Here is a 10,000-nt window from a genome sequence, read left to right as displayed (position 1 = left end):
AACTAGTGGGGTGAAATCAGGACCTCATCCAGCCAGCTGTCTAACTAGTGGGGTGAAATCATGACCTCATCCAGCCAGCTGTCTAACTAGTGGGGTGAAATCATGACCTCCCTCCTCCTCCTCCTCGTCCCTCTTACCCATCTCACATCATCCCTTCCCCCCCTCCCCATCCTTCCTCCTCCGCATCCTCCATCATCCCTCCTCCATCATCCCTCCCCATCCTTCCTCCTCCCCATCCCACATCATCCCTCCTCTCCCCATCTTCCATCATCCCTCCTCCATCATCCCTCCTCCTCCCCATCCCACATCATCCCTCCTCTCCTCCTCCTCCATCATCCCTCCTCCTCCCCCTCCTCATACCTCCTCCTCCCCCCTCCCCCTCCTCATACCTCCTCCTCCCCCCTCCCCCCCTCCGCCATCATCCCTCCTCCTACCCCTCCTCCATCATCCCTCCTCCTCCTCCATCATCCCTCCTCCTCCTCCTCCTCCCTCCTCCTCCTCCATCATCCCTCCTCCTCCTCCATCATCCCTCCTCCTCCTCCTCCTCCTCCTCCTCCTCCTCCATCATCCCTCCTCCTCCTCCCTCCTCCTCCTCCATCATCCCTCCTCCTCCTCCCTCCTCATCCCTCCTTACCTTTCTTTAAATCGATCTTCAGTCTCTTCCCTCCCTTCTTGCTGGTGAAGCCCACCAGGGTAGAGAAGGTGGGACTCCTCTTCAGGAGCGGGCTGTCACTCTTCTCCTTGGGGACAGGGGATAGGCTGACGGGGACAGGGTGGGCGAGATGGGGGGATCCCATTGGTCGGCCCTCTAGGCTGATGCTGTCCTCAGCCATTCGGGCAGTAGGAGAGTCATAGGGCTTAACGGCGGGTTTGATTGAAGGAGGCTCCTTAGAGGAAGTCTTGAGTGTGGCTTTGGGACTGCCTGATTGGTTGAAGAGCTGACCAATCAGGCTCTTCTCGTACCTCTCCCTGTTGGAGACAGGAACTACTTCCAGACGCACCATGGGGGACCGCATAGCATAACGGAACACTTCCTGTGCCCTGGGGGAGAACACACCACTCAGAACTGGCAGTCGACCATAGTACTGACAACAACATATGACATCCTTCCTGCATTACTCAAGACTTCCTGCATGACTCAAGACTTCCTGCATGACGCAAGACTTCCTGCATGACTCAAGACTTCCTGCATGACTCAAGACTTCCTGCATGACTCAAGACTTCCTGCATTACTCAAGGCTTCCTACATGACTCAAGACTTCCTGCATTACTCAAGACTTCCTGCATGACTCAAGACTTCCTGCATGACTCAAGACTTCCTGCATTACTCAACACTTCCTGCATTACTCAAGACTTCCTGCATTACTCAAGACTTCCTGCATTACTCAAGACTTCCTGCATTACTCAAGACTTCCTGCATGACTCAAGACTTCCTGCATTACTCAAGGCTTCCTGCATTACTCAAGGCTTCCTGCATTACTCAAGACTTCCTGCATGACTCAAGACTTCCTGCATGACTCTTGTATTGAAGTCAGTTTGCATCGAAATGATATGACCGTGTGCAGACCAAGTTAAGGTTCAGCACAATACGGAGAAACTCTCTTAGGTTTCACTCAGACTATTTAATTCGGTGAACAGGACATCTCTGTCAAAGTCATGGACACAATTAGTAATAAATGTCACATAGTTGGCTAGACTAAATTACTTATCAAAAAAATAGTTTTGCCGATATGGGCTAAATGAGTGACTAGCAGTGACTGAAAAACTGCTGATGCACAAACCACATTTCTACTATTCTAACTCAACTGAGTCCCCCCCCCCCCCCCCCCCCAACCCCCAAAAAAGGATGTTTATACAGTTGCATTCGGAAAGTATTCAGACCCCTTCACTTTTTACACATTTTGTTACGTTACAGCCTTATTCTAAAAATGATTAAATCGTTTTTTTCCCCCTCATCAATCTACACACAATATCCCATAATGACATCACAATCCCCCATAATGACATCACAATACCCCATAATGACATCACAATACCCCATAATGACATCACAATCCCCCATAATGACATCACAATACACCATAATGACAAAGCACAAATATATATTTTGTAATTTTTTTTTGCAAATGTATATTATGTTTTCAGACCCTTTACTCAGTGCTTTGTTGAAGCACCTTTGGCAGAGATTACAGCCTCAAGTCTTCTTGGGTATGAAGCTACAAGCTTGGCACACCTGTATTTGGGGAGTTTCAGGTCTCTCAGAGTTGTTAAATCGGGTTCAAGTCCGGGCTCTGGCTGGGCCACTCAAGGACATTCAGAGACTTGTCCCGAAGCCACTCCTGCGTTGTTCTTGGCAGTGTGTTTAGGGTCGTTGTTCTGTGGGAAGGTGAACCTTCGCCCCAGTCTGAGGCCCTGAGTGCTCTGGAGCAGGTTGTCATCAAGGATGTCTCTGTTCATCTTTCCCTCGATCCTAACTAGTCTCCCAGTCCCTGCCGCTGAAAAACATCCCGACAGCATGATGCTGCCACCACCATGCTTCACCGTAGGGATTATTATTTATTTATTTATTTTATTTAACCTTTATTTAACTAGACAAGTCAGTTAACCTCTTGGGGCTAGGTGGGACGCTAGCGTGCCACCCGTGGTGCACTCCATCAACAGCAGGTGCATTTCAAGAGCGGCAAATTTGAATCCAAATAAATGTCAAAATTCAAATTTTTCAAAAATACAACTATGTTACACCATTTGAAAGATAAACATCTCCTTAATCTAACCACGTTTTACGATTTCAAAAAGGTTTTACGGCGAAAGCATAAATTTAGAGTATGTTAGGACAGTACATTTACAAGAGTTGTGTGTAATGTTTTGTCAAGTCAAAGACAGGGTCACCAAAACCATAAAACCAGCTAAAATGATACACTAACCTTTTACAATCTCCATCAGATGACACTCCTAGGACATTATGTTAGACAATGCATGCATTTTTAGTTCTATCAAGTTCATATTTATATACAAAAACAGCGTTTTACTATGGCATTGATGTTGAGGAAATCGTTTCCCTCCAATAACCGGCAGTCAAGTCAGCGTCACAAATTAAATAATTAAAATTAGAAAACATTGGTAAAATATTATATTGTCATTTAAAGAATTATAGATTTACATCTTTTGAACGCAATCAACTTGCCAGATTTAAAAATAACCTTACTGGGAAATCACACTTTGCAATAATCTGAGCACTGTGCCCAGAAAAATACGCGTTGCGATACAGACTAGACGTCATGTTGGGGAGATCTAAAATCGAAAATACTATGTAAATAATCCATTACCTTTGATTCTCTTCATCAGATGTCACTTCCAGGTATCACAGGTCCATAACGAATGTAGTTTTGTTCAAAAAAGCTCATCATTTATGTCCAAAAATCTCCGTCTCGTTAGCACATGATGTAAGCCAGCCGGACTTCTCGTCATGAACGAGGGGAAAAAATATATTTCCGTTCGTTCAAACATGTCAAACGTTGTATAGCATAAATCATTAGGGCCTTTTTTAACCAGAACATGAATAATATTCAAGGTGGACGAATGCATAGCCTTTTATAACGTATTGGAACGAGGGTACCCAACATGAAGTAGCGCGCCAGGTGTCTAATGGGACATCACCGTTCCATGGCTCTTGTTCGGTCAGATCTCCCTCCAGAAGACTCAAAACACTTTGTAAAGGCTGGTGACATCTAGTGGAAGCAATAGGAAGTGCCAAAATATTCCTAAACCCCTGTGTTTTTCAATGGGATAGGTTTAAACTCAATACAACACATCAGGTATCCACTTCCTGTCAGAAAATGTCTCAGGGTTTTGCCTGCCAAATGAGTTCTGTTATACTCACAGACACCATTCAAACAGTTTTGGAAACTTTAGAGTGTTTTCTATCCATATATAATAAGTATATGCATATTCTAGTTACTGGGTAGGATTAGTAACCAGATTAAATCGGGTACATTTTTTTTATCCAGACGTGCAAATGCTGCCCCCTAGACCCAACAGGTTAAGAACAAATTGTTATTTACAATGACGGCCTACCCCGGCCAATCCCGGATGACGCTTGTGCGCCGCCCTATGGGACTCCCAATCACGGCCGGACGTGATACAGCCTGGATTCAAACCAGCTACTGCAGCGACGCCTCTTACACTGAGATGCAGTGTCTTAGACTACTGTCTATTCCTGGTGCCAGGTTTCCCCCAGATGTGCCGCTTGGCATTCAGGCCAAAGAGTTCAATCTGGGATAAATCAGACCAGAGAATCTTGTTTCTCATGGTCTGAGAGTCCTTTAGATGCCTTTTGGCAAACACCAAGTGGGCTGTCATGTGCCTTTTACTGAGGAGTGGCTTCCATCTGGTCACTCTACCATAAAGGCCTGATTGGTGGAGTACTGCAGAGATGGTTGTCCTTCTGGAAGGTTCTTTCATCTCCACAGAGGAACTCTGGAGCTCTGTCAGAGTGACCACCTCCCTGACCAAGGCCCTTCTCCCCCGATTGCTCAGTTTGACCGGCAGCCAGCTTTAGGAAGAGTCTTGGTGGTTCCAAACTTCTTCCATTTAAGAATGATGGAGGCCACTGTGTTCTTGGGGACCTTCAATGCTGCAGACATGTTTTGGTAACCTTCCCCAGATCTGTGCCTCGACACAATCCTGTCTCTGAGCTCTACGGACAATTCCTTCAACCTCATGGCTTGGTTTTTACTCTGACATGCACTGTCAACTGTGTGACCTCATTTAGACAGGTGTGAGCCTTTCCAAATCATGTCCAATCAATTTAATTTACCACAGGTGGACTCCAATCAAGTTGTAGAAACATCTCAAGAATAATCAATGGAAACCTTGGGGGGGGGGGGGGCTACAAAAGGGGGCCGCTGCTACTTGCCCATCGATGCCTTAAAGAAGAGAAAGTGCATCTGATAACAGCTATGACAGAAGCCAGGCAGTGTTGAGAAAGGGAGAGAGGTGTAGGGGGGTAAAAACACCATAAACCCAGCTCAACAACAGGAGAGACACACACACACGGGCCCCTGCCTGGAATCAAAGAGCGGAGCTACTTACTGGGTAAAGGATTTGTCCATTAACTCTGTTTCATTGATTTTAACAATGCACTCGTCGTCCTGGAAGATCCCCTCTCGCTTAGAACGACTGTTCTCCTCCACGCCACGAATGTGCAGGCCCAGAGCCCTGTATAGAGAGAGAGAGAGAGAGAGAGAGAGAGAGAGAGAGAGAGAGAGACAGAGAGAGAGAGAGACAGAGAGAGAGAGAGAGAGAGAGAGAGACAGAGACAGAGAGAGAGAGAGAGAGAGAGAGAGAGAGAGAGAGAGAGAGAGAGAGACAGAGAGAGAGAGAGGGAGGGAGAGAGAGAGAGAGAGAGAGAGAGACAGCGAGAGAGAGACAGAGAGAGAGAGAGACAGAGAGAGAGAGAGAGACAGAGACAGAGACAGAGAGACAGAGACAGAGACACACAGAGAGAGAGAGAGAGAGAGAGAGAGAGGAAAGGAAAAACTTCCACATTAGACCACAAACAGCAACATAATGGAGCGAAGATAACAAATATTTTCCACACAGGTTATCGACAAAGAAACATCTCAACAAAAGCTGCAAAATCCCTCAGAAATACAGAGAGAAGGTTATGTGCAGGACAAGACAGAGATGTAGCTCCCAGACAGATAAAGAGATTCACACTGTGCCCACTCTCAGTGTCCTCCCTCTCTCTCAGTGTCCTCCCTCTCTCTCAGTGTCCTCCCTCTCTCTCTGTGTCCTCCCTCTCTCTCAGTGTCCTCCCTCTCTCTCTGTGTCCTCCCTCTCTCTCAGTGTCCTCCCTCTCTCTCTGTGTCCTCCCTCTCTCTCAGTGTCCTCCCTCTCTCAGTGTCCTCCCTCTCTCTCAGTGTCCTCCCTCTCTCTCAGTGTCCTCCCTCTCCCTCAGTGTCCTCCCTCTCCCTCAGTGTCCTCCCTCTCCCTCAGTGTCCTCACTCAGTGTCCACCCTCTCTCTCAGTGTCCTCCCTCTCTCTCAGTGTCCTCCCTCTCTCTCAGTGTCCTCCCTCTCCCTCTGTGTCCTCCCTCTCTCTCTGTGTCCTCCCTCTCTCTCAGTGTCCTCCCTCTCTCTCTGTGTCCTCCCTCTCTCTCAGTGTCCTCCCTCTCTCTCAGTGTCCTCCCTCTCTCTCTGTGTCCTCCCTCTCTCTCAGTGTCCTCCCTCTCTCAGTGTCCTCCCTCTCTCTCAGTGTCCTCCCTCTCTCTCAGTGTCCTCCCTCTCCCTCAGTGTCCTCCCTCTCCCTCAGTGTCCTCCCTCTCCCTCTGTGTCCTCCCTCTCTCAGTGTCCTCCCTCTCTCTCAGTGTCCTCCCTCTCTCTCAGTGTCCTCCCTCTCCCTCAGTGTCCTCCCTCTCCCTCAGTGTCCTCCCTCTCCCTCAGTGTCCTCACTCAGTGTCCTCCCTCTCCCTCAGTGTCCTCCCTCTCCCTCAGTGTCCTCCCTCTCCCTCAGTGTCCTCCCTCAGTGTCCTCCCTCTCTCTCAGTGTCCTCCCTCTCCCTCAGTGTCCTCCCTCTCTCTCAGTGTCCTCCCTCTCTCTCAGTGTCCTCCCTCTCTCTCTGTGTCCTCCCTCTCTCTCAGTGTCCTCCCTCTCCCTCAGTGTCCTCCCTCTCCCTCTGTGTCCTCCCTCTCCCTCAGTGTCCTCCCTCTCTCTCTGTGTCCTCCCTCTCTCTCTGTGTCCTCCCTCTCTCTCAGTGTCCTCCCTCTCCCTCAGTGTCCTCCCTCTCCCTCTGTGTCCTCCCTCTCTCAGTGTCCTCCCTCTCTCTCAGTGTCCTCCCTCTCTCTCAGTGTCCTCCCTCTCCCTCAATGTCCTCCCTCTCCCTCAGTGTCCTCCCTCTCCCTCAGTGTCCTCACTCAGTGTCCTCCCTCTCCCTCAGTGTCCTCCCTCTCCCTCAGTGTCCTCCCTCTCCCTCAGTGTCCTCTCTCAGTGTCCTCCCTCTCTCTCAGTGTACATTCTGTTCCATGGAAACACTACCTCTCGCTCGGGCGACTGGCTGGCACAGATAAACAGGTGAACAGATGAACAGATAAAGGATATGAGCCAGGAGTGAAGTTAGAATCAGGGAGAATGGAAACAGAAGCTGAGAGCATCCCATCACCAAGATGAATCCAGTTCTGTGAGCCTGAGCACCCTGTACGATGGGCTTGGGACGAAGCTATTCACTGAGACTCAACGCCCTGGACATTACCGAAGACACAAAATGACGACTACAGGACGGCAAGACTGACAGGACGGCAAGACTGACAGGACGGCAAGACTGACAGGACGGCAAGACTGATAGGACGGCAAGACTGACAGGACGGAACGGAGATCATTTTGGAAAGATACTGTTCAGAAAGCTGTGTATTAAAGTACTTTCCTCCGGACTGGACGTGTGTCAGTCAGTAATCTAGTCATATCTACACCGTCTCTGAACGGAGAGGCCTGTTACCAAGGTAACTGCTCAGCGTTAATACAACGCTGTTACCAAGGACCTGTCAGCGTTAATACAACGCTGTTACCAAGGTAACTGCTCTGTGTTAATACAACGCTGTTACCAAGGCCTGTCAGCGTTAATACAACGCTGTTACCAAGGCCTGTCAGTGTTAATACAACGCTGTTACCAAGGTAACTGCTCAGTGTTAATACAACGCTGTTACCAAGGCCTGTCAGCGTTAATACAACACTGTTACCAAGGTAACTGCTCAGTGTTAATACAACGCTGTTACCAAGGCCTGTCAGCGTTAATACAATGCTGTTACCAAGGCCTGTCAGCATTAATACAACGCTGTTACCAAGGCCTGTCAGCGTTAATACAAACAACGCTGTTACCAAGGCCTGTCAGCGTTAATACAACACTGTTACCAAGGACAACGCTGTTACCAAGGCCTGTCAGCGTTAATACAACGCTGTTACCAAGGCCTGTCAGCGTTAATACAACGCTGTTACCAAGGACCTGTCAGCGTCAATACAACGCTGTTACCAAGGCCTGTTACCAAGGCCTGTCAGCGTTAATACAACGCTGTTACCAAGGACCTGTCAGCGTTAATACAACCCTGTTACCAAGGCCTGTCAGCGTCAATACAACGCTGTTACCAAGGACCTGTCAGCGTTAATACAACCCTGTTACCAAGGCCTGTCAGTGTTAATACAATGCTGTTACCAAGGACCTGTCAGCGTCAATACAACGCTGTTACCAAGGCCTGTTACCAAGGCCTGTCAGTGTTAATACAATGCTGTTACCAAGGCCTGTCAGTGTTAATACAACGCTGTTACCAAGGCCTGTCAGCGTTAATACAACGCTGTTACCAAGGCCTGTCAGCGTTAATACAACGCTGTTACCAAGGCCTGTTACCAAGGCCTGTCAGCGTTAATACAACCCTGTTACCAAGGCCTGTCAGCGTTAATACAACGCTGTTACCAAGGCCTGTTACCAAGGCCTGTCAGCGTTAATACAACGCTGTTACCAAGGCCTGTCAGCGTTAATACAACGCTGTTACCAAGGCCTGTCAGCGTTAATACAACGCTGTTACCAAGGCCTGTCAGCGTTAATACAACGCTGTTACCAAGGCCTGTCAGCGTTAATACAACGCTGTTACCAAGGACCTGTCAGCGTTAATACAACACTGTGACCAAGGTAACTGCCCAGAGGGACAGATACAGAAAGGGACAGAGACAGAGAGACAGAGACTATGAGGGACAGAGATGGACAGAGACAGAGAGGGACAGAGACAGAGAGACAGAGACTATGAGGGACAGAGATGGACAGAGACAGAGAGGGACAGAGACAGAGAGACAGAGACTATGAGGGACAGAGATGGACAGAGACAGAGAGGGACAGACATAGAGAGGGACAGAGAAAGAGAGAGGGAGGGGGAGAGAGGGACAGAGACAGAGAGATTGGGCTAGAGGACCAGAGCTGGGTCTGGTTTGGACTGGGGGACTGGGGGACCAGAACTGGGTCTGGGTTGGACTGGGGGACCAGAACTGGGTCTGGGTTGGACTGGGGGACCAGAACTGGGTCTGGTTTGGACTGGGGGACCAGAACTGGGTCTGGTTTGGACTGGGGGACCAGAACTGGGTCTGGTTTGGACTGGGGGACCAGAACTGGGTCTGGTTTGGACTGGGGGACCAGAATGGGAGTGACACACAGCATACCCCTGCAGAGACACTGTCCATAACATGATGTACTAAAGGGATGACAGAGAGGGGGATGATATACTAAAGGGATCACAGAGAGGGGGATGATGTACTAAAGGGATGACAGAGAGGGATGATGTACTAAAGGGATGACAGAGAGGGATGATGTACTAAAGGGATGACAGAGAGGGGGATGATGTACTAAAGGGATGACAGAGAGGGGGATGATGTACTAAAGGGATGACAGAGAGGGGGATGATGTACTAAAGGGATGACAGAGAGGGGGATGATGTAATATAAAGGGATGACAGAGAGGGGGATGATGTACTAAAGGGATGACAGAGAGGGGGATGACAGAGAGGGGGATGATGTACTAAAGGGATGACAGAGAGGGGGATGATGTACTAAAGGGATGACAGAGAGGGGGACGACAGAGAGGGGGATGATGTACTAAAGGGATGACAGATAGGGGGATGACAGAGAGGGGGGTGATGTAATATAAAGGGATGACAGAGAGGGGGATGATGTATTAAAAGGGATGACAGAGAGGGGGATGATGTACTAAAGGGATGACAGAGAGGGGGATGACAGAGAGGGGGATGATGTACTAAAGGGATGACAGAGAGGGATGATGTACTAAAGGGATGACAGAGAGGGGGATGACAGAGAGGGGGATGATGTACTAAAGGGATGACAGAGAGGGATGATGTACTAAAGGGATGACAGAGAGGGGGATGATGTACTAAAGGGATGACAGAGAGGGATGATGTACTAAAGGGATGACAGAGAGAGGGGGTGATGTATTAAAGGGATGACAGAGA

At 48.9% G+C, this 10,000-nt stretch overlaps 1 protein-coding gene across 4 annotated transcripts in view; it reads right to left on the bottom strand.

Moving 5' to 3' along the window:
• pard3bb (par-3 family cell polarity regulator beta b) overlaps positions 1-10,000 on the bottom strand; it is a 563,164-nt gene that overhangs the window by 371,699 nt on the left and 181,465 nt on the right. For all 4 annotated transcript variants that reach the window (XM_082969211.1, XM_082969213.1, XM_082969212.1 and 1 more), the window contains 2 exons: positions 5,092-5,217; positions 635-1,041 (listed from right to left, as the gene is read on the bottom strand). In XM_082969211.1, coding sequence (XP_082825337.1) covers positions 635-1,041; positions 5,092-5,217 — 533 coding nt within the window. The remainder of the gene's footprint in view (positions 1-634; positions 1,042-5,091; positions 5,218-10,000) is intronic.

The sequence above is a fragment of the Salmo salar genome, chromosome 25 (assembly GCF_965601325.2).
Source record: "Salmo salar chromosome 25, fSalSal1, whole genome shotgun sequence".
Taxonomy (NCBI): domain Eukaryota; kingdom Metazoa; phylum Chordata; class Actinopteri; order Salmoniformes; family Salmonidae; genus Salmo; species Salmo salar.
This window is presented reverse-complemented; position numbering and strand designations above follow the sequence as displayed.